Source organism: Crocuta crocuta, unplaced genomic scaffold (genome assembly GCF_008692635.1).
Source record: "Crocuta crocuta isolate KB4526 unplaced genomic scaffold, BGI_CrCroc_1.0 scaffold323, whole genome shotgun sequence".
NCBI classification, from domain to species: Eukaryota; Metazoa; Chordata; class Mammalia; order Carnivora; family Hyaenidae; genus Crocuta; species Crocuta crocuta.
The window spans coordinates 2,782,560-2,806,082 of NW_027536465.1; the positions used below are offsets into that span (position 1 = coordinate 2,782,560).

At 57.9% G+C, this 23,523-nt stretch overlaps 3 protein-coding genes across 4 annotated transcripts in view; 2 read left to right on the forward strand and 1 right to left on the reverse strand.

Moving 5' to 3' along the window:
* On the forward strand, positions 1-8,704 carry TMEM109 (transmembrane protein 109). Of its 2 annotated transcripts, none has more exons than XM_077748873.1 (4): positions 1-178; positions 5,358-5,602; positions 6,502-6,604; positions 7,072-8,704. In XM_077748873.1, the coding sequence occupies exons 2-4, from the start codon at positions 5,366-5,368 to the stop codon at positions 7,461-7,463; spliced, it is 732 nt and encodes a 243-aa protein (XP_077604999.1). In that variant the 5' UTR covers positions 1-178; positions 5,358-5,365; the 3' UTR covers positions 7,464-8,704. The 2 variants fall into 2 exon arrangements, with proteins under 2 accessions (XP_077604999.1, XP_077605000.1); XM_077748874.1 differs by having other exon boundaries at positions 173-244.
* TMEM132A (transmembrane protein 132A) lies at positions 8,453-22,017 on the forward strand. Its single transcript, XM_077748823.1, is given in 14 exon segments — positions 8,453-8,488; positions 9,371-9,417; positions 9,689-10,137; positions 12,227-12,441; positions 12,673-12,891; positions 13,897-14,195; positions 15,495-15,644; positions 17,146-17,344; positions 17,439-17,582; positions 18,677-18,879; positions 19,601-19,880; positions 20,248-20,439; positions 20,854-21,055; positions 21,058-22,017. Coding segments are annotated over 14 exon segments (3,396 nt in total). The 3' UTR covers positions 21,819-22,017.
* Positions 21,934-23,523, reverse strand: part of SLC15A3 (solute carrier family 15 member 3) — a gene marked incomplete at its 5' end in the record, with an annotated part of 13,127 nt that continues 11,537 nt past the window's right edge. Inside the window, 2 exons of the mRNA XM_077748824.1 lie at positions 21,934-22,219; positions 22,649-22,804. Coding sequence (XP_077604950.1) covers positions 22,065-22,219; positions 22,649-22,804 — 311 coding nt within the window. The remainder of the gene's footprint in view (positions 22,220-22,648; positions 22,805-23,523) is intronic.

Consider the following 23,523-nt stretch of genomic DNA (forward strand, 5'->3'; position numbering starts at 1 on the left):
GGCAGTGCGCATGCGCCCATCGCCCAGGGTTTGGGCGGAGAGGGGGACCGGCAAGTCCCCGGGCTCATCCCGCCTTGCGCGTGCGCAGACGATAAACCAACGCCCCGGAGTTGAGGCGCGGGTTTGGTGGCGCGTTTTAGCGAAGTCGCACGTGAAGGGCAGTAGTGGCCGGAGCCCGGTGAGTGCCAGTCGAGACCGGAGCTCGGGGGCAGAACGCGGGACGGGGAGGCGGCAGCCGCTGCAGGTGGGAGCAGGGCGGAGTCGCGAGGCCTGGCGGACACGCGTGGGGAGGGGTCCGACGGCGTCCGGCGGGGGGAAACAAACTGGGGACCCGGATCCTCGTTGCTATGCGACAGGGGGCGTTGTTACTAGGTAACAGGAGGCACGCGTTTCCGGGGTGAAAAGGGTTCAGAGCGCTGCTCAGAGGTCCGGCGGAGGCGGGGCGACTGTCAGGCTGGGGTAGGAGGCTAGCGCTGAGCCCCTCGCCCCCGCCCCAAGGCCCAGCTTCCCGCCGCATCGCTTTGAGCCCCTTGGGGGTATCCCGAGCCCCTTGGGGTACCCAGAACCCATGGGCCGCGCCGCGTCCCTTGCCAGCGAAGCCACCCAGCAGAGTTTGGCAGGGGACTTGCTGTTCGAAATAGCACATGCCACCGACACCCTGTCTGGGGGAGGCTGGGCCCTGGGGAGGAAGCTGCCCCTTTGCCCGTCGCCCTGCCCCCAAACAGTTGCTGGGAAGCAGCTGTCAGGGGTTTAGCGGGGGCTGCCCCCACCTGCTGGGACGCTGACTTCATTTTCTTCAGTGGCAGCTTCGCCCGTCAAGGAGCTTCCTTTCAACGCAGCTGTGCTTCCCCAGCGGCCGCCGCATATTTGGATCAACCTTCAAATAAGCCTTCTCTCCCCACTTCTCCTTTGCTACCTTGGCGAGCTTCTAATACTCATCTAACGAGCATCTATTAGTCATCGTTCTGTGCTAGGCACCCAAAAAAGTTGCAAAGTCCAACCGGAGGCGCGCGGAGACTAATGGGGGAGGCAGGCATAGAAACCGCTAAATTATGCTACAGTGTAAACAGCGGGTATTGGCAGTTTGTGGACTGCAACATTTCTGTTGACGCTTAAGGTTTAGAAAGTTCTTGCAGAAACACATAACAAATAGCTCCTAAGCCTGCTGAACCCCGTTTGACACGGAGGAGACTGATACTCAGGGTAAGCAATGGGCATAAGGTGGCGGCTTGTAATGGAGACTGGGATGGAAGTCTAGGTAGCTTTGTGCACCGCCGCACTTTAGAGGCTTTGCCTAGAATAGACTTTTTCCTTTGCCACCAATCACTTCTGGCAGCTGTCTGGTTATGTGTCAGACATCCTCGAGGGGCTCTGCAAGCAACATCCCGAGCCCCTATTTGGGAGCATCTAAGGTGGCCCCGAGTGGGGCAGACATCCTTGCTCGAACAGGCTCCACAGACTTTTCTGCTGGGCGACCGGAGTCGAGAACCACTGCTCCCCTGGGGTAGCCCTGAGTGATGAAATCAGGGCCAGTAGAGGGCACTAAGGCAGCTGCCCCTCCTTCGACGTAGTGATTCATGGTGGNGTGTGTCTGGACTGCCCCACCCTGCCCTCTTGGCAAACCACAGCTAAACATATAGTGCCTTCTCGCTACCATAGTCAGGTGAAGCAGTTTCCCCAGCTGAGCCGGGTTCTCCTGGCCCTGCCCCAGCTACCTGGACAGAAGTGGCAGGGCTGGCCCCAGCCTTCTGCTGTCCTCGTACCTCTGGGTACAAAACCATGACCTGTAAGTGCAGCAGGTGGGTCAGCTCCTGGTGGGGACTCTCACTTTGAGCTTTGTTGATATTTGGTGGAACTTTTAAGTGCCCTGAGGACTACATTTTCCTGAGGCCGCATCGGGGTGTGGAACAAGCAGAAAGGCAAGATTTGGATCCTGGGTTCTCTCTCTCTTTTTTTTTTTTTAAACTTTTTTTTTTTAATGTTTTATTTCTTCCTGAGAGAGAGACAGACAGTCAGACAGACAGACAGCATGAGCAGGGGAGATATAGAATCTGAAGCAGGCTCCAGGCTCTGAGCTGTCAGCACAGAGCCTGACACGGGGCTCGAACCCACGAACTGTAAGATCATGACCTGAGCTGAAGTCGGACGCTTAACCGACTGAGGCACCCAGGTGCCCCTGGATCCTGAGTTCTCGAAGCACGTCTCACCCAGTTCTGCCACGTGAGTTTGAAGATCTCGCATGACCTCTCTAAGCCATAGTTTTTCTGAGTAAAATGAAGAATAGTGGCACCTTGTAAGATGGCTGTAAGAGTTCAATGATATAGCGAAATACCAAAGCATTTTGTAAATTATAAAGCACCATACACACACACAAGTAAACATCTATGCTTAACATCATCCATACACACACACTGAACTGGCCACTTGTATGTATAAATAGAAATACACACAATTTGTTGAGTGCCTACCATTTGAGGCCAGGGACTGCGGCAGCTGAAGATGTTTAAGATCCACTTCCTCTCAGAGCTCAAGACTGCTTCGGCCCTTGACTGCCACGGCTTCTCTTTATGAAAAGTATTTGGTTGGGCTGCAGTGAGGAGGTGTGATGACAGTGAGTCTGATTCTTGTTGTGCAGAAATAGCCTGGAAGAAATGAGAAGGACTTCTGTTAAATAAAACAGTCTGAAGAAACGGACCAGCCAATGATCTGCGCTCTTATCTGCAGAGGGCACCCTCTAGAATCCTGTTGGGTTTGGTTTCTGGTGCACTTCACAAGGCCAGCTGGCCAGGCGGTGATGGCCTTGCTGCGGAGTGTTTATTCCAAGGTTCCCCAGCTCCTGTTGACTGAGGCAGATGGCTGCTTGGAAGTCGAGGCTAGCACAGAATGTGGGAGGCTGCCATGGGGGGAGCAGCTCACATCACCCTGACCTTCTAGAATGGAGGAGATGACATCTGATCCCTCCTGGTGGAGGTCCTTGGATATAGGATCCAACCCAAGATAGCAACCCTGCTCGTTAAGTCCCCAGTGTGGTTATGACCCAGATAGCTCAGGAACTGACCTGTGCCTCCCTCATGTATCACCACTGGAAGCCAGGAACCATCTGGTTCTTGATTTCTGCCAAAGAGAGAGAAGAGCAAAAGGCTTCCCAGCCTGAGGCTGCTCCCCATGAATGCATGCTTTATAGCCCTGCACTCCACAGACCTCAAGAGGAACTTCGGGCAGGTGTTCCTGGGCCAGAGGTGCCCCGAATATTATTTTTATAACTGTTCCTTGGATTCTTCTTCTTTCCACAAAGAATGGAAACATCTTCCCTCTCCTCCGCCCTGATGGCTCTGATTTCTGGGTAACCCCCTGAGGGATCTGGTAACTGCAAAAGCTTCAAACACCTGGCTGTTCCGACATCAGGGGCATGGCTTAGCCTCTGATTGTCGGGTCTGAATCATGAAACTCCCTGGAGCTACAGGTTCATTTCGGACCCTGCAAGAGAAGCGGGGATTTGCCGGTGCTGTTTGACATCTCTCAAGCACCATGATACATAAAGTGGACCTGCAAACAGGTTTTTTGGCTGATCCACACCCGCTTCATGAATCGATACTTGTTGGGTCTTAACCTTGCCTGTGGCATCCATGTTATGGATGAGCTCAGAACACAAAGCGGTTAAGTGAATTGTCACCAATAGTAATTCACGGAGATGGTCGGAGATGATCGGTAGATGCAAAGTTTATTTTAGCTCTTGAATGATCTATCGTGTGACTTTCTAAATCACTTTAAAAAAAATTTTTTTTTTATATATGTTTTATTTCTGAGAGAGAGAGAGAGAGAGAGACAGCCAGCATGAGCAGGGGAGGGTCAGAGAGAGATGGAGACACAGAATCTGAAACAGGCTCCAGGCTCTGAGCTGTCAGCGCAGAGCCCAACCTGGGGCTCAAACCCACGAACCATGAGATCATGACCTAAGTCAAAGTCGGATGCTTAACTGACTGAGCCACCCAGGCACCCCTCACTTTTTTTTTTTTTCTTTTTGAGAGAGAAAGAGAGTACTCTCGAGCAAGCAGGGGAGAGGCAGAAGGAAAGGTAGAGAATCTTAAGCAGGCTCCACAGCCAGCACGGAGCCCAACTCTGGACTCCATCTCACGACTGAGATCATGACCTGAGCCGAAATCAAGAGTTGTACGCTTACCTGACTGAGCCATCCAGGCGCCCCTTAAATCACTTTTGATACTGACTTGGGAGATGATATGGTAGGGCAGTGTGTGCGAGGGGTCTGATACCAGATGCATCTGGGTTCAAATCCTGTTTGTTTTATATTTTTCCCTCCTTTACTGCTTATTCTACCTCAGTTTCTTCATCATTAAAATGGAGAACAGTAACAATGCCTGCCTGGTGGTGGCCAATTATACGAGATAGGTGGCGTGTGGTTAGCTTTTTACTAACGATAATATCTTTCCCTAAAGGCTGCGCTCTAACTAACCCTTTGCTTACATTAGGGGCGAGGCGGGGAGGGATTGAGATCGTTCTGTGTCAGTGGGTCTTAACCTGGCACAGCGGAATTACCTGAGGAGCTTTTGCACGTTCAAGCCTAAGTCACGCCCAGATAGTGACACTGGAACGTCTGAACTTGGGACAGAGGCGTCAGTAGTTTATGAAGCTCCCGGGTGATTTCCAAAGAGTGGCCACTGTTGAGATCCGCGGTGTTCCCTTCTCTCCCAAATAAGTGTGCAATTTGGAAGCAGAGGCTTGGCTTCAAATCCTGACATTTCTACTTAGTCCAGTGACCCCTAGCAACGCTTAACCCCTGAGCCTGTTTCTTCCCGTTTGTTACGAATAGGGGCGAGGATGCTAATACCACCCCTCATGGTGGGTCCTGCAGAGTGGAAGGGATGTGTGCAGGTGTGTTCTCGCCTGAGCACATACCCGCGCACTTTTCTTTACATCACGACACAGCAGTAATCTTATTTGCGTGCTATTTTCTAAGTTGGTTTTTATGTCAGCTTTATCTTAAGTAGATTATAACCTCCCCGGGGACAAAGCCTCATACTTTTTTTTTATGCCCATAACACCTAAGACCCAGAGATGGGCCTTCAGGTTTTTAGAACTGGAACAACCCTAGATCTCCTCGTCTCCCCTAAGGCCTTGAACAATGCTTGCTGATTTACGAATGAGCAAGTGGTAAAGAATGGGGAAGAGGAACCCATGAATCAGATGGTCGTGCCCAGCTGAAGTTGAAAGGCCCACTCCTGCCTTTCTCAGCTCGCGGGGCAGGGGCGGAGGAGGGCGTTAGGGCCGGTCACAGCTGCGCCGGTGGGTGTCCACGCCCCTTCCGGCGCTCCGCTCACCCTGTGCTTCTTTCCCGGCAGACCCAGCCATGGCAGGCCCAGGCAGCAGCTCGCCGCAGGGCAAGCACGAGTTCAGAGTCGTCCTGACGGCCCTAGTGGCCCTCGTCCTCCTCCACTCGGCATCATCCCAGTCCCGTGCAGACTTTGTGCCACCAGGCCAGCAGAAGAGGGAGGCCCCGGTTGATCTCTTGAGCCAGATAGGTCGGTCTTTGCAGGCAACGCTGGATGCCTGGCTTGGCCCTGAGACCATGCACCTGATTTCCGAGGTAAGGAAGGTGGCTCCTGCGGTGACTGCACGCACGGAAGAAAGATAAAGGAGGAGACATCGTTCGCGGCCACCCCATCCTGGCTCCACATCCTCCCTGTGTCATCATCCCCGCAGCGGAGAGCCAGCCCCACGTTCTCTCCAAGACGCAGCCAGACAGTTCCTGCTTTTTCGCAATCCCATTGTTTGATTCCTACCTCAGGGCCTGTAGCTCTTCCTTTCCCCTTGTTCCTCCCTCTCTTGTCAGAAAGACTGGGAAACGAGCCAGTCTTTACAAACCCGTGTCACCGGATGACCATAGAGTCTGACTTTGGTCTAAACCTGACCTGAGGTCTTAAATTGGCAGAGTCTCAAGCCCTGAAAATCCCTTCCCCTCTAGAGGCAGAGGTAGGCGTGACTCCGGGACTTAAGGCAGGGCTGTCTCTTCCACCTGATGACATCCCAGGTGTGGCATTGCTTTCTTTTGATAGGTCGTTCTAAACAGTTGGGACGATCATTGATAAAATCCATAATCAAGCAGCGCTGATGGACTCCTTCTTCCCTGAAACCTCCTGGCCCTTCACAGATGTTCTTTCCACAACTCCATGATTCTCTGGGAGGACCCCACTTCTACAGGGTGACTACTGTAGAGATTTGATGTCCACCCCCCAACCCAACACACACACATTCACCTACTACCATCACCAAAGTATTCTAGCAAATCAGCTGAATTAGTGCCCAGATGTCCTGAGTTCCAATTCAGGAAGGAGAAATGGCCTGCTGCCCGAGCTTGGTGGGCAGACCTCTGGCTGAGAAGGAGGTGAAGGACATTCCCTCCTGGCCTTGCCTGGGCACTGGTTGGAGGCTTAAAGAAGGGCATGACTGATTACGAGCTCATCTCCTGCCCTGCTCTTTCCGCAGACCTTGTCTCAGGTGATGTGGGCCATCTCGTCAGCCATCTCGGTGGCCTTCTTCGCGCTGTCTGGGATTGCCGCGCAGCTGCTGAATGCCTTGGGGCTGGATGGTGAGTGGCACCGTACTGGTTAGGTCCCCTGGGGCTTAGCCAGTCCCTTCCTGTTTGTGGGAGCTTTATCTTTTCGGGGCCCGGACATTTCCCCAGGTGCGCAACACCTGCCAGGTTTCCCCAGAGGCAAACGTAAGAGCGGGCCGATGGCTGCCGCTACCTACCAGGTGTTGGCTTCCTGTCTAGCAAAGCATTGTGCTCAGCCGTAGTGGCTCATTTAATTGCTACCCACTACCCAGAGCATCACTCCCATCTTGCAGCGGAACCAGGTTCAACCGAGGGAGGTAATCCGCCCCGAGCCGGCGGGAACAGGAGCTGACGATCAAGCTCCTATCTCTGTGACCCTGTGGGGGAAGGATTTTGCCTTTGCAGGGGGTTTTAGCTCCTTTCTGGGTCTGTCATCCGCCCCTCCCCCCCCGGCCCTCCCCACTCGAGGTTGGCTGATTGTGTGGTTCTCCCTCTTCCAGGAGATCACCTTACCCAGGGCCTGAAGCTCAGCCCCAGCCAGGTCCAGACCTTCCTGCTGTGGGGAGCAGGGGCCCTAGTCGTCTACTGGCTTCTTTCCCTGCTGCTTGGCCTGGTGTTGGCCTTGCTGGGCCGGATCCTCTGGGGCCTGAAGCTTGTCCTCTTCCTGGCCGGCTTTGTGGCCCTGGTGAGGTCGGTGCCTGACCCTTCCACCCGGGCCTTGCTCCTCCTGGCCTTGCTGACCCTCTACGCTTTGCTGAGCCGGCTCACTGGCACCCGGGCCTCAGGGGCCCAACTGGAGGCCAAGGTTCGAGGCCTGGAGCGCCAGGTGGAAGAGCTGCGCTGGCGACAGAGGCGGGCGGCCAAGGGGCCCCGGGGTGTGGAGGAGGAGTGAGGGGTCGCCGGGACAAGGCCACCTTCATCGTCATTGTCGTCGTCGTCGTTCTCCTCCTCACCCTTGTACCAAAGAGCTGCACTGCTTCTGGATCGCACAGCCCTCCTTCCAGCCCCTGCCCAGTCTCTGACTGTCACAACCTTCCTGTCTTCACCAGACCCTCCTGGCTGAGAAAGAGGCAGACTATTCCCCCTGCCTGTCCCCAGGGGCCCTGCCTTCTGGGGTTCTCTGTCTGGGATTGGTTCTCTTAACCCTTTCTCTGCTCCCAGCCTGCCTCAGTCGGGGCGGGTTGGAAGGGCCTCCCCTGTGGCTCGGTGAACCACCCTGAGTGGGGAACATCACTGCCACTGGGCTCCTGGGACCCAGCCGGCTCCCCTCTGCCGCTGCCTTGCCTCCCTCCTGATGCGCTCCCGTCCTTCGTCCTTCTGTGGCCCCTCCTCTGCCAGGCTTCCTTCCTCGCTGGTCTCCTTCCGGCCCTGGCCCGTGCTCTGCCTGAACCCCGTCCCTCCAGGCGAGCTGCTGTCCTCCTCATTGCCCAGCCCTGGGGAAGACGCAGGGCACGCGGGACCTGAGGGGCAGGGAAAGGGGAGGTTCCCACACGGGGCCGGCAGCAAGGACATACACCATACGCGGAGTCTGTTCTAAGTGCCTTAATCCGAGCCAGCAGGGCCCTCTGCCTGCCCGCCGCTGTACTGTATGTAGGAAAGTGCACTGTGGCTGCTTTGTGTCAAGAAGAGAGTTTTCCTCTGAGGTTCTTGATTCCCCCTTCAGCCAAAGCAAAAGGTGACTGCTTCATAGGCTCGTGCCTGCAAGTGGGACCCTACAGTGGCCCTCAGATCCCCTATGGGGATTTCAGACACTGAAGGAGAAAGGGGGACTCACCTGTCTGCCCAGCTCCAGACGGTTCTCCACCCCTCTCCCTCCACCCACTGCCACGGGGAAGTTGCCCATCAGGGTGGTGGCCCAGGAAGAGTGCGGAGCTGCACACCATGGCCCCTCCCTTCACCAGCTCCCAGAGAGGCAGGGTGAGCCGGCCATAGCACCCTCTCCTCCAAGGCTCCCATTCTTCCTCTGAGGTTCTGGGGGAGGTGTGTCCTCAGCCAGGCCCAGCGCATGACGTGAAGAATGAATTAAACGCCCAGTTCTTAACTGTTAAGGTTTGATGTGGAATCACAGCTGCAGTGTGATATATTTTTATCGGCGCTTGGTTGGTTTTAAATAAAATGCACGCTATTTTATTATCTTGTTCCATATAAAATGTATTTACTCAAAGTCTGGATTGCTTTCATTTCTCCCTCCAACTAAATCCATTCCTGTAGAGCCGCCTGTTTTCTTGACTTCTTCCTGCAGGAGCAGTGTGAAGCTGGTGGGGGGGGGGGGCAAAAAAGAATTGCTAGTACCAGGTACCCTTCCCTCGTGGAGTGTACGGAATGAGGAAGGCATGCCGCCCTTTACAAAACTTCCAGGAACTGGCCCACCGCACGGGTGGAATAGTAGGGGTGTGCCGGAGGGCAAGGAAGATACCCTTTCCCCATTAGGCGTAAGAGTATGAAAGGCTGATGGGCCGGTGACCACAGAATTGCCTGCCCTCACCACGCACAGGAGTTTCCTGCATTGTGGTTCTCAACCTGGCTGTAAGTTAGATCAGTTGCTTTGTAGAGGGGTCCAGGCATGTTCTTCCCCCTCCCACCCCCCCGCCGCCTTTTTTAAGCTGCCCAGGAGCAGCGGGGCCCTCACCCTTCCTAGGCCCACAGGCCTCTCCCAGCGCTGGGGCTCGGCAGCAGACTCCAGCTGTCCGCCCCTGAGAACTTGCTCCACGGGGGTGACCCAGGGCTCTATCAGCGAAGGCCCAGGTGATCGTTGCCTGGGCCCTGTTGGCCGCTCTCTCCCCCTTTGCACCCTTGCAGTACGTCCCTGAATTCCAGTCCTGGTTCAGGTGTGGACGCCTCTACAGGTGAGTTGATCGCGGGGCGGACGTGAGGCACAGGAAGTGGCCGTTTCCTCCACGGGCAGGAGCTTCCGAGAGGCACGCGAAGCGAACGCATCGAATCCCTCTCGGCAGAGGCGGGTCAGCCCCGTGGTTCAGTCCCCAGGGAAGCGGCCTTCTCCGCGACCTCGTGCACAGGGGGCGCTCGGGGCCCGGGGATCCGTAGGGCACTAGGACCCGGCGGGGCGGAGGGGCAGCCCATGTGCTGCGCTCGCTCCCTCCCACCCTCCTGCTCCAGCTCCCGCTCCATTGTCTGGGAGCTGCGGCCGCGGGCAGGCGGCCGGGCGGGCGGCGGCGGGGACCCAGCCGGCCGGCCCNCCGGGTTCTCACTGCCAGCCCTCCCACCCCCGCCGGGTCCCCTAACCTTCGCGAGCTCCCCTCCCGCCCGAGCATTTAACCCGGCTGCCCCTGCCCGCGCGCGCGCCAGCTCCCTAATCTGCGGTCCACACAGCTGCACCCCAGCGGCTCCTCCCCTCCACCCCCACCACCAACCCAGCCCCCCAAGGGAACGGAAAGTAGCCCCTTTGCCTGGGACCTGCGAGGTGCGCAGCCGCCCTCCCCCTGCCCCCAAGGAGCAAGCTGACCTTGGAGTCTCCAGGGATTGCCCCATCCGTGCCTTCCTGGATCCTGCGGGGATCCCCATCACTGGACGAAGGAGCAGCGACTCCCCTGTGCCCGGGGTGGGGGGTCAGACTGCCCTTGGCAGGGCTGTGGCTGCTAGGTGGATGACACCACACAGAAGTGGGGGGAGGGATAGTGAGGAATGCNGCAGCCCCCTCGTGAGAGCTGAGCTCTGGGTGCTGGGAGTCCGTGGGAGTCAGGCCACATAGCATCTTATAATTATCCTGGCAGTGGAATAAGAGGAGGACCGGAGGTCAGGGGCTGTCCCCCAGGAAGCCATAGTCACTTAACCTGTTCCGCTTGGGGGCAGGATGGCTGGAGCGTCTCAGACACACGCTCTTTGGTGGGGAGGGTCTCAGAGGAGGTTGAAACCATCAAGTCCCCCAGGCCAGGATGGGGAGGAGAGGAAGCTGGCTCCGGGGCTGCTTTCAGCCACCTGCTCCCCTCCCCAGGGGACCCAGCAGGAGCCCTAATAACCCCTTCTAAGGAGAGATGAGGAAAGCCTTGTCACATCCATTATTCAGTAGCCATAACCCCTCTCCCCCAGACAGCACTCTGCACTTTACAAAGCCCTCCCCTGTTCACGGTGTCACTAAAGCTCATTCTACAGGTGAGAAAACTCGGGCTCTGAGATGTTAAATGATGGACCCAAACTCCACTGAGGCAGAATTAAGACATAAACGCAGTCCTCCGGGCTCCCAGGACATCCTCTCCAGGGAGAGATGCCCGGCTCGGAGGATTCTGGAATGAGTAGAACAAGTCTCCCTGTGAATAGACAGGAAGACAACTAATTCAGAGGAGGCAACTGGGGGGAGGAGGGGGAAGACTGAGGGGTTTGGTGAGAGGGGAGGCAATCAAGAAAAGCTTCCTTAAGGAGGCGGCAGCATTCACTCCGGACTCTAAGGGAGGAGGGAGAGACCCACAGTCCAGGGAGTGCAGGTAGAAGCTGTCAGCTTTGCAAGCAGCATAGGGAACAGGAGCGACATGTCCCTCTGGGTATAATGCCTGAGCTCTGACTCCCAGCTCCACCTCTCTCCAGCCGTGGGACCCCAGGCAAGTCCCTCCACCTCAGCCTCATCTTCCCCATCTGGAAAGTGGAAATAATCGTGACAGAACCTGCGCTCAGAGTTAGTACACAAACTGAAGAGTTAATATACGTAAAATGTTTTAAATAGTAGTCTGCGTGTAGTTAGCGTTCAAAAATGCTTATTATTATTGGGACTAGCTGATAATTGGTACAAACTCAATATGGTCTTCGGGGCCCTTCTTTTTTTTTTTAAATTTTTTAAAATGTTTTATTTATTTCTAAGAGAGAGAGAGAGACAGCATGAGCAGGGGAGGGTCAGAGAGAGAGGGAGTCACAGACTCTGAAACAGGCTCCAGGCTCTGAGCTGGCAGTCAGCACAGAGCCCGACGCGGGGCTCGAACCCACGAACCGCGAGATCATGACCTAAGCGAAAGTCCGGACGCTTAACCGACTAAGCCACCCAGGCGCCCCGGGGCCCTTCTAAGTCATTGAATATTTTGACTCCCTCCCTAGGCTCATGGGGCCCCCCTGCCCCCACCCCGATTCCACTTTTGCATTCTAGTACCCAGTTGGGACAGGGAAGAGGGGAGCAGGTTTAGGAAAGCAGTGCACGGTTGCCATGGTGATGATGGAGGGGGAGGATGGGTGGACACCCAGGCATGTCTGGCCGAGGACCCAGGGACAGAGAAAGAGTGTCTGCTTCTCCAAAGCCCACCTTGTCGCCACCTTTTACTGCCCAGGCCCTGTCTAGGGAGAAGTGTACCCTACAAATGCCTCGATATCAAGTAGGTACGAGGGCAGGAATGAGGAGGAAATGCTGAGAAGGTTCTGGTCAAGGGAGGAAGGTCTGAGTCCCTGGAAAGTGGAAGAAGGAATGCTTTGGAAGCTGGCATCCAGTCTGGGATATATAGCCAAAGCTTGGCTCTATCACGTGCTACCCATGTGAGGCTCTTTGAGCCCCAGTTTCCTCCTGTGTGAAATGGGACCACCTTCCCTACATCCTGGGGGGATGGGACATTTATAACCCTTTTCTTCCTCCGCCACCCACCACCGCTGTGCCCCAGCGCAGAGCTCAGGTCAGCGCTGCCAGCTCTGGAACTGGCACTGTTTCCATTCTTTCTTCCCCAGTGGATGGTGAGCAGCAGCCCTTGGATCCTGTCTACCTACCTGCGGCCCTGGAGCTCCTCGACGCCCCTGAGCACTTCCGTGTGCAGCAGGTGGGCCGCTATCCACCTGCCAACTCCTCTCTGGGCTCCAGATCAGAGACCTTCCTGCTGCTGCAGCCGTGGCCCAGGGCCCAGCCACTTCTCCGGGCCTCCTACCCGCCCTTTGCCACGCAGCAGGTAAGGAGAGGGGCTCCAGGGACTCCCCGGCTAATAGGATTTGGAGCTGAGGTCTGCTGTATGTGGTGCAGGAGTCTTCCCCAGCCGTGCTCCCCATTTTCCAGAGGGGAAAACTGAGGCCTGCACATGCTCTCTCCTGCCAAGCTGGGATTGGAAGCCTGGCATCCCATGTTGCCAGAGCTCGCTTCCCCCAAACCCCTGCTTTGTTGAGCACTCTCCTTCTCCCTCCAGGTGGTCCCTCCACGGGTCACCGAGCCCCACCAGCGGCCAGTGCCATGGGATGTGCGGGCCGTGTCCGTGGAGGCTGCCGTGACTCCAGCAGAGCCCCACGCCCGCGTCCTCTTCCACCTCAAAGGGCAGGACTGGCCGCCGGGGCCCAGCAGCCTGCCCTGTGCCCGGCTCTATGCCACTCACCCTGCCGGCACTGCTCACCGAGCCTGCCACTTCCAGGTGAGTGGGCAGGACCTGCCTAAGCTGGCGCTGCCTGCTGTGCCGGCCCAGAGGACGGTTCTGGGGTGGGGAAGGAGAGGACTTACCACTCCTGGGTAGCGTGGGAGTCACAGACCACCTGACACCCTCCCTGCTCTGCTCGCTTTCTTGGGGACCCTTTGAGAGGGTGATTTAGGGACCCCTCAGGAAGTCAGTCCATTGTTGATGACTTTGGGTAAGTAAGTTTTGTGGGACTCAGCTTCCCCATCTGTAAAATGGAGTCATAACGATGCTTACCTATGGCGCTGGAATAAAGACTGAATGAAATGCAGGCAGGAGTAGCTTTTAGCACAGCGCCGGTGCCTGGCACAGTGTAATCACCTGGCAAGCATTTGCATCATTGTTAGTTATCACCTTTATAATGGCAGCTTCACTGTTTTGGGGGGTCTAGCACAGGACTCCACTGGAGAGGGGTATTCTTTTTTTTTTTTTTAATATTTTTATTTATTTCTAGGAAAGAGAGAGAGAGAGAGAGACCGTGAGCAGGGGAGTGTCAGGGAGAGAGGGAGACACAGACTCCAAAACAGGCTCCAAGCTCTGAGCTGGCAGTCAGCACAGAGCCCGATGCGGGGCTCGAACCCACGAACCGCGAGATCATGACCTAAGCGAAAGTCGGACGCTTAACCGACTAAGCCACCCAGGTGCCCCTGGAGAGGGTATTCTGAGGGCTTTGGGATTCTTAGAAGCCTGGGGTGTGGTCAGGGCGGTCCCAGGGTGTAATTATGGGGGAGGCATTGGGACCGGCTCACTTTGGAATGAGACCGTCCCCAAAGGCAGAAGCGTGGCTCTTGGATGAGTGCTGAGCCCTGGCCCCAGTCGTGTCACTGGTTGGCTGTGTCACTGGGCATATGGCTCTGGCCCATGCTGGTCCTGCCTTTCGTGGAGCCCTCGAGCCCTGCATCTCCTGTCGTGGGTGCTGGAACCCCCTCCCCCACCATGCCGACTGAGGCTGCTGTGTGTCCGCAGCCATCCCTAGGCGCCTGCGTGGTGGAGCTGGAGCTTCCCGCCCACTGGTTCGCCCAGGGCTCCAGCACGCGAGCCGAGCTGGCCTACACGCTGGAGCCCGCAGCCGCGGGGCCCGGGGGCTGNGCTCTGCCGGTGGGCGGTGTGGAGCTGCGCTCAGCGGATCCCCCGCAGTACCAGGAGGTACCCCTGGATGAAGCAGTGGCGCTGCGGGTGCCCGACGTGCCAGTGCGGCCCGGCCAGCTCTTCAGTGCCACCCTCCTGCTCCGGCACAACTTCACGGCCAGTGTCCTGACGCTGCGGTGAGAAAGGGGGTCTTGGGGTGGGCCGGGGCAGGGGCCTTCCCTTTTGGGGTCCTTACTGGAACCCTGGATCTCTGCAAACCTGAGCCCACTGAACCCCCTCCAGGCCAAGAGCCGTGATTGCCCTGGCTGCAGGCAGGACCCAGCAGGGGGCACGGCCCTGAACTTGGAGTCAGAAGTAGGAAGCTCCCAGTCCTCTGGCACCTCCCTGCGACTCCCTGTCCAGTGGGGCTGACCTTGCCTGCTTCCCAGGGCAGCTGTGAGGCTCCAGGGAGGGGGAACAGGAGAGGGTTCGGAAACTGGAAAGTGCAGTGCCTGGGGGTGGTGAATGCTCTAATGCCCCAGGAGGGGGTGTTTGCCGCAGTCACATTCATCTGCATGTTCTCCCACCTGCCCCTCACCTTTGGACAGAGGCTGCTCCTCCCCACAGAAAGGCTCTCATTTTTATGTCCCCCTCTGCAGGACGTTGCCCCAGAGTAGCCCCCAACCCATTCCACTGATGGGTTTGCAGGGTATGACGTGCCTCTCTCATCTTTGGGTCCGTGTGTATCCTGTCCCCATATGTCTCCCAAGTGCCTGTCCCGTCCCCCTGTGTGTCACACCCTCCTGTGCTCACTCGCACACTCATTAGATCTTTCCTAGACACTTAAAATATGCCAAGCCCATATGCCAATATGTCTCCACTCTGGAGCTACAGAGGCTAGCAAGGCCCGGTCCCCGCCCGGCACTATGGGGACCAATGGGTAGGGAAGGGACTGTGTGGCACACGCTGGGTGCTAAGTTCTGGTGGAGGTACGAGGCGCCGTGGGGGTCTGGGGGTCTGCGTTTGGGGTGGAGCCAAGGGGTAAATCTATCCTGCCTCAGGAAGAACTTTCTAAACAGTATTGAGGTTGCTGGAGGCTTGAAGAAGGAGCAGATGTAGAAAGCTGAATGCGCAGCCTGAGCGAAGACTCAGGCATAAACGGGCTGTGCGTGGGGGAAGAGCTTTTGGTGTAGCTGAAGCAGGGTGACAGAGGTGTGACAGCCAACAATGACACTAGAGCAGATCCTGGGGGGCCTCGAAGCCAGGATTAGACTTGACCCTCGGGACAGTGGGTCTTTGGGTGCCGGGGAGAGCTGTGTGGCACGACCCGTACTGAGATGGGGTCCTTGTGGATCGGAGGAGGGGGAGCAGAAGATTCAGACGGCAGTCAGGGAGGCGGGACGGGAGGCGGGTGCCTGGAGCCGCTTGTGTTGCTCCTCATTCAGTCCACAGTTCGGCACCCACCTTGACACCCTGGGCCCATGTCCTCTCCCCAGGATCAAGGTGAAGAAGGGGCTGCACGTGACGGCTGCCCGCCTGGCCCAGCCCGGCCTGTGGACGGCCAAGCTGGACCGCTTCAAGGCTTCCAAGCACCACACGACCCTCATCACCTGCCACCGTGTGGGGCCCGCGGGGCCAGACTCCAGGTGGGCAACTCCATCCTGGGAGGAGCAGAGGAAGGAGGGAGTGGGTTTCTGGGGCCCAAGAGAGGGGGACTGCCACGCCGCCTCCATATCCCCACGCGAGCAAGTGCAGAACAGACGCAGGGCAGAGAGGCATTCGTCGAGCTATTTATCCATGTCCAGTTGCATTACAGTGAGTGTCTGTGAGTCTTTTTTTTTTTTTAATGTTTTATTTCTTTTTTTTTTTTAATTTTTTTTTTTAATGTTTTATTTATTTCTAGGAGAGAGAGAGAGACAGTGTGAGCAGGGGAGGGTCAGAGAGAGAGGGAGTCACAGACTGAAACAGGCTCCAGGCTCTGAGCTGGCAGTCAGCACAGAGCCTGACGCGGGGCTCGACGAACCGCGAGATCATGACCTAAGCGAAAGTCGGACACTTAACCGACTAAGCCACCCAGGCGCCCCTCTGTGAGTCTTATTCCAGGTGATGCCAGCCTTTCCTGGCCCCACAGTTATAGCCCTCACAGCCACTACCCTGCCTCCCACAACCACCAAGGCAGGGGCGGGGCTTTTTCTGGGCCATTAATGTTTCCCAAAAAAAAGCCCTGCTGTGATTCACATTTACGATCTCTTTCTTATTTACGCTCTGAGCCTGGGCCAAGGCCATGAGCATGGTAGCGCCCATCTGAGTCCTGGTTCTGACACTTTGGGATAAATAACCGTGCACAAGCCAATTTACTTCCCCCTTTACTAGCCCACCCCCCACTAAAGCCTCAGTTTCCTCACCTGCAGAATGGGGATAGTAATGCATCCCTTAGGGTTTGTGAAAATGAAATAAAATCCTATATAGCAAGCATCTAGCAAGGTTTTTTGTTTGTTTTTCGTTTTTAATGCTTATTTATTTTTGAGAGAGCACAAGCCAGGGAGGGGCAGAGAGAGAGGGGAACAGAGGCTCTGAAATGGGCACTGCCTCATGAAGGGCTCAAACTTGTGAAGCGGGAGATCATGACCTGGAGCCAGTCAGACGCTCAACTGACTGAGCCACCCAAGCGCCCCAGCAAGTGTTTGCTCAAAGAAGACCGTGAGGGTTATTATTCAGGGGGTTGAGTACCGGTCCTGGGGCTTCGAAGTGACTCTTCCTCCTTGGTAGAAATTGACACAGGTGCTTTACGCTACCTCAATGGCCCTGGAAAGCAGAAGACTGCGCGGAGGGGGCCTGGGAAGGCAGGAGAGCAAGCAAGCTGTCCAGGGGGGAGGTGAGGTAGCTACACGGATCTTCCAGAGGCCAAGCGTGTGTGAGAGCTTGAGCTCTGGAGCCGGGATGCTTGAGTTTAATCTCAGCCCCGCCACCTTTCACTCTGTGACTTTGGGCAAGTTCTAGAACTTCTGTGCTTTAGTTTTCTCATCTGTAAATTGGGGATTCTCATAGGACCCACCTCATGAGTAGAGCAAGTGCTTTCAACAGTGCGTGGCCACTAGCAAGCACTCAGTCTCTCTCTCTCCCTCTCTCCCTCTCTCCTCTGGCCAGCAGCCCCCTTGAACTATCCGAGTTCCTGTGGGTGGACTTTCTGGTGGAGAATGGCACTAGCGGGGGTGTGGCGGTCACTCGCCCTGTCACATGGCAGCTGGAATACCCAGGCCAGGCCCCCGAAGCAGAGAAGGACAAAATGGTGTGGGAGATCCTGGTGTCTGAGCGGGACATAAGAGCCCTTGTCCCACTGGCCAAGGTAAGGAGTCCCCACCTGTGCCTGGCCAGGCCCCGGGGCCAAGCGAGGCGGAGAGGCTGGGGCTAAGCTCCTCCTGCCCCCCCCCCCGCGCCAGGCAGAAGAGCTGGTGAACACAGCTCCGTTGACTGGAGAGCCACGGCGTGTGCCTGTGCGCCTCGTCACCGTGGACAGTGGGGGTGCTCTGGTGGAGGTGACTGAGCACATCGGCTGCGAATCGGCCAACACCCAGGTCCTGCAGGTGAGTGGCATGCGCCGACCCCGTGTGAGTGTGCCCTGACGTGCCCAGCGACGCACCTACGTCTTCCTCACTCAGTCCCTGAAAGAACAGTTTCTTACTGACACCAGAAACCTCAGTGGGGGAACCCCAGATTCAACTTCTTTCATTCCCACCACCTCTGTGCACAGTCAGGTGCGAGCTAGGTAACCCCAGCAGCCCCAGCTTAGGTGCCTTCATGTTCATTACCGCACTCACTGATCGATGAACTGAGGTGGGAGAGCTGAAGCACTTTGGGGGCACCTGGCTGGCTCAGTCAATAGAGCACGCGCCTCTAGAGCTCGGGGTTGCGAATTTGAGTCACATGTTAGGCATAGAGCCTACTTAAAAAAAAAGAGCATGTACCTTGGGATCGACAGATTTTAGTCTGAAACCTGTGTTTGTTATCCGTTAGCTGTGTGATCGTGGATAAGTCTCTTAACCTCTCTGAGCCTTGGCTTTCTAAGCATTAACATAGGAATATATTATCCTGTTGCAAGAATTAAAAGCATCACGGATAATTATGAGAGCGTGGTAATGATCCATGAAGTAAAAGACAAAAAGGGCAGGGCAACCTTCCCCACTTTGAAGAGGAGAAGCCCAGAGCCTGCCTTTCCTAACTCCTTGCTGCCTGCCTGGAAAAGGTGTTTTGCCACTTATGATCGTGCTTTGCCCCTGTGAGCGGTTCCTTCCTGAGGGCTCTGGGGTGGGTAGGTCTGGCCTGGCTCTCTGCCTTGCTTCCTATAGTAAGGTTGCCAAGGGGCTCCAGCAAGAAAGCCAGCAGCCAGCACTAACCAGGAGCCAAATTTGTGGGCTCGAACGTTCCTCTGCCAGGAGAAAGATTTTGTTGTATGCAGATAGCCAGTTTCCCCAGCTAAACCCCAGGTGAACTTGGGGAATGACTGGTTCGTCCAGAGCGGATCTGTGACTGCATGGCGAAATCTCCCTCATCTTAAGACATGCGCGTAAAATGCACCATGAATTTCAGCCCTGCCCTTCTTACCGGGAGGGGTCAGGGCAGCCCTCTCTGGTCTGCACCCGTTTTCCTTGGCTTAGCCCCGCTCCTGCCCTCGCGCTAGGTGTCGGAGACCTGTGACGCTGTGTTTGTGGCCGGCAAAGAGAGCCAAGGCGCTCGCGGGGTGCGGGTGGACTTCTGGTGGCGCCGCCTGCGGGCCTCGCTGCGGCTGACAGTGTGGGTTCCGCTGCTGCCCCTGCGCATCGAGCTGACCGACACCACCCTGGAGCAGGTCCGAGGCTGGAGGGTCCCCGGCCCTGCTGAAGGGTGAGTGGAGGCCTTGGCGAAGTTGCTCTGGGACGGAGAGATGGTGCAGGGAATGTGGGCATGGTCCCAAGCGAGGGGGTGGGGGGTGGAGCCCTGAACAAGGGCCCGGTTGCTTCCGGTTCCTCCTACCCACCCGCTTTTCACCACCAGCCTCTGACCACTTCATTTGTAGTTGCAGACCTCCGCCGCCCGCCCTCTCTCTCCCCCTTCCACCCTCACTTCTGTGAGGTGTGTATCACTTTCTGATGACCGCGTAACATCGGTCTGTGTGCGGTCTGTCCACCCCCTTCACTCTCACTCCTCCCCGAGATTGTAAGATCTTGAAGGCAAGGGTTTTTGTCTATTCCGTTCACTGCTGTGTCCGCAAAGCCTAAGACGGCACCTAGCTCAGTAAATATTGAGAGAGTCCCATCAGAGCCAAAGGTGACGCCCCTCTCGACCTTGACTCCCAGGAGCCAAGAGTTCCAATTAGGAGCCAGAAAGCGGCTTGATGGACAGGCACAGGCACCAGTTAGGAGCGGGGCTGGGGCGCCTCGCCAGCGGGTAGAAGTGGGGAGAAGCGCCCCACTGGGATCAAAGGCTGTGCCCAAAGTTTGAAGAATGCGCCTCCGGGAGCTGGTGGGGTGGGTGGGGTGGGTGTGTCTCCAGCGGGCGGGACCCTGAGAGGCTGGGGGTGGGCCCTGGGCTGACGCCCCGCCCCCGGGCCGGCCTCTCCCCACAGGCCGCCAGAGCCCGAGGCTCCCGCGGTCGCAGAGGAGGCGGAGCGGCGCGCCCGAGGCTGCCGCCTGCAGTACCAGCGCGCGGGCGTGCGCTTCCTTGTCCCCTTTGCGGCCCACCCGCTGGATGGCGGCCGCCGCCTCACGCACCTGCTCGGCCCCGATTGGCTGCTTGACGTGTCCCATCTCGTCGCACCGCACGCGCGCGTGCTGGACCCGCGTGTAGCCTCGCTGGAGGGCGGACGTGTCCTGGTGGGCCGGGAGCCTGGCGTCACCTCCATCGAGGTGAGCAGACCCCCTGACAAGGGTGGAGGTGGCCCCCAGAGTGTTCATGGGCAGGTGTGAAGAGTGTCAGAGGGGTCTGCGGTGTACCTGGTCAGGTATGAGCCCAGTGGGATTGGGGGTTGGGGGAGAATAGGGTGGCCCGTGTAATGGGGACATTCTCAGAGCATGAAGGGCTGGGGTTGGGTATGTGGGGGCCAGGTCTTGAGGGTGGAGGAAACTGTCCCCTAGGCATGGGATTGGGGTCCAGGTATGTATAGGGCACATGGGGTGCAAAGGGTGGGGAAAGGCAGCCGGTTCAGATGCTGGGGCTCAGCGGGGAGAGGCTGGGCCCCCCTCCCCCCAACTTGCAGCTCCCTCTCGCCCTCAGGTGCGCTCCCCACTGTCTGACTCCATCCTGGGGGAGCAGGCATTGGCCGTGACGGATGACAAGGTCTCGGTGCTGGAGCTGCGGGTGCAGCCGGTGATGGGCATCTCACTGGCCCTGAGCCGGGGCACTGCCCACCCCGGGGAGGTCACAGCCACGTGCTGGGCACAGTCAGCCTTTCCCGCCCCAAAGCAGGTGACAGCTGGGGGTCAGGGGGATGAGGCCAACATCTCCAGATGGGGGCTAATGACGGGGATGGGAGATACCTGGACCCCTCGGACCTTAGCGTTTTCAGAATGAGGTCTGACTGCCCTATAAGGTAGTGAGCTCTCTGCAGCCGGAGGTGACCAAGCAGTGGCTGGCTGGAGTGTGGCAGTGGGAGGTTGATTAGCTGGCTCTGAGGACCCTCCCGATGACTCAGACCCCAGGGCTGAGTGGCAGACAGGTGATTGACGCACGCCCCCTCTCTCCCTGTGTTTTGTCCATTTGCCTGTGTCTGTTTTCTCTCTGATCTCTCCTCCTCCGTGTGGCCTGTCTCTGTGGGAGTGGTCTCTGTGTGCATGCGTGCGTGCCCTCGCATGTCTCTGCCTGTGTCCGTGTGCCCTACAGGAGGTGGCCCTCTCCCTCTGGCTGTCTTTCTCTGACCACACCCTGGCCCCCGCTGAGCTCTACGACCACCACGACCTGGGACTGTCCATCTCAGCCGAGGAGCCCGGTGCTGTCCTGCCAGCCGAGGAGCGGGGCGCCCCGCTGGGGGTGGTGGTGAGTGGGGCGGGGGCCGAGGGGCTGCCCCTGCATGTGGCTCTGCACCNCCGGCCCCTGCCCTCCCATCCAGCCCTGCCCGGAGCTCTCCAGCCACGGAGGCCAGCACGGGGGGTAAACGATGGGAGGCAGGCAGTGTTGGGGGCAACAGGGGCGTGAGGGGCAAGTTTGAGCGGGCAGAGGAGGAGGCTGGGAAGGAGGCAGAGGCTGGCGACGCAGAGGAGGAGGAGGAGGAAGAAGAGGAGATGGTCCCCGCCCCTCAGCGGGTCACCGACCTAGAGCTGGGCATGTATGCTCTGCTGGGCATCTTCTGTCTGGCCATCCTCATCTTCCTGGTCAACGGTGTGGTTTTCGTGCTGCGCTACCAGCGCAAGGAGCCCCCCGACAGCGCCACGGACCCCGCCTCCCCCCAGCCCCACAACTGGGTCTGGCTGGGCACTGACCAGGAGGAACTGAGCCGCCAGCTGGACCGGCAGTCCCCTGGCCTGCCCAAGGGGGAGGGGGGCTGCCCCTGCGAGAGTGGGGGAGGAGGGGAGGCCCTGACCCTGACCCAGGCCCCTGCAGGGGGCACCACCGGCCCCTCGAGCACGCTGGCCCGGAAGGAAGCCGGGGGGCGGCGGAAGCGTGTGGAGTTTGTGACGTTCGCACCAGCGCCCCCGGCCCAGGTGTCTGAGGAGACCGCAGGGGCCCCTGCCGTGCAGTCCATCCTGGTGGCGGGCGAGGATGACATCCGCTGGGTGTGTGAGGACATGGGACTGAAGGACCCCGAGGAGCTGCGCAGCTACATGGAGAGGATCCGGGGTAGCTCCTGACCCCTCCCTGCCTGCCCACCCTCTGGTGCTCGCTGCTCCAAGCCCCCTGCCTCGTCACTCAAAAGGACTCCCACCCGGGCCCCCTCCGCCCTGCCCCCCCCATCATGGACCATGCTCGTGAGGAAGGGCTTAAGCCCCTTATTTATGGGAACCATTTCATCCTAATGTCGGGTACAGAATAAACTCAAGGAACCCCCCACCTGTGACTGCTGCTGTCTGTGTCCTGGGGAGAGAAGCAGGGGGTGCTCAGCCCCTATCCCTGCTGGGGCAGCTTTGGGAGATTGGGCCCCGAGCTGCCCTCTCGTAGCGACCAGCGATCCAGATAAACAGGAGGGCCGTGGCGGCCTGGATGGCAGCCAGCAGGAAAAAGTAGAGGTCCATTCGGCAATTGTTGATGTTCCCTGGGGAAAGGAGGGGTTGGCATTTGGGTTGGGCCGGGCAGGGCTGCCCCGGGCCTGGCCGCCAAGGAGGTATGGACAGACAGTGGGTGGGCAGACAGCCCTCCAGCATCTGGCCACCCCTGGTGTTTCCTGCTATTCTTTCCGGGGCTTAAAACACCAACGCTACAGGGAAAGGTGACCCTTTCAGCCAGAATGACAGACTTCCAGATGCAGGGAGGAGCCCTGGAGGCCTGCTGAGTTCACGGGTTCCTTTTTGACAGTTAGGGAAACTGAGGCCCGGCGTGGGGAAGCCACGTTGTGGGCGGCTGGCCAAGTTTGGGCTGGAACCCTGTCCCCCCGAACCCAGCCTGCTATTTTCATTCTGCCTGGGGTCAAAGCCCTTAGGCTCCTTTCCGGGCCTCCCACCCCCAGGGAGGACCCCACACTCACCGAAGTCCTTGGGGCAGTAGAGCCAGCCCCCTGGCAGTGACAGTAGTGCCACGAGGCTGGAGCCCAACAGCGAGCCCACTCCTGACAGGCAGAAGAAGATGCCCATGATGGCACTCTGCATGGAGCGAGGAGCCTCCGAGTAGGCGAACTCCAGGCCTGCGGGGGGGCGTGGGGGGAGGGGAATGAGACCCAGGAGGCCAGTGGAGGAGCAGAGACGGGGCCCCAGGCCCCTGGCCCACACTCGGCAAGCCCCCATCCGGGTCTCCCTGGACTGCCCACTACATGGCTAGGACAACATCTCTGCACCGCTGGCACCTTGCCTCTGCCCTCCTCATCTGTTCCCCTCCCCCCTGGACGCCCCCACATTGCTCTGTCTCCCCTCTTCCTCTTCCTCCTGGGTTTCCCATCTCAGATAGCACCTCTCTCTCCCCTGCTCTCTCTGCCCACCTTCAACATCATCACCAAATCCTTTTTTTTTTTTTTTTTAAGCTAGAGAACGCACCCATGTGCATGAGCAGGGGATGGGCAGAGGGAGACAGAATCCCAAGCAGGCTCCATGCTCAGTGCAGAGCCCGACATGGGGCTCCATCCCACAACCCCTGGATCATGACCTGAGCCAAAATCAAGAGTCAGGCACTCAACTGACTGAGCCAGCCAGGTGCCCCATCACCAAATCCTTTCGATTCAACCTCAGAGATCTCACTGTCTGTCCTCTCTCTTCCCTCTACCCTGGACCACCCTCCAGACCTGGTTATTTCCTGCCCAGCCCCAGCAAACGCCTCAACTCCCCTGCCTCCTGTCTTCCTCCTCACATAGTCAGATGGGTCTGTCTAAAAACCCTCTCATGGGATCCTTTCCCTACCAAAATCTCCTGG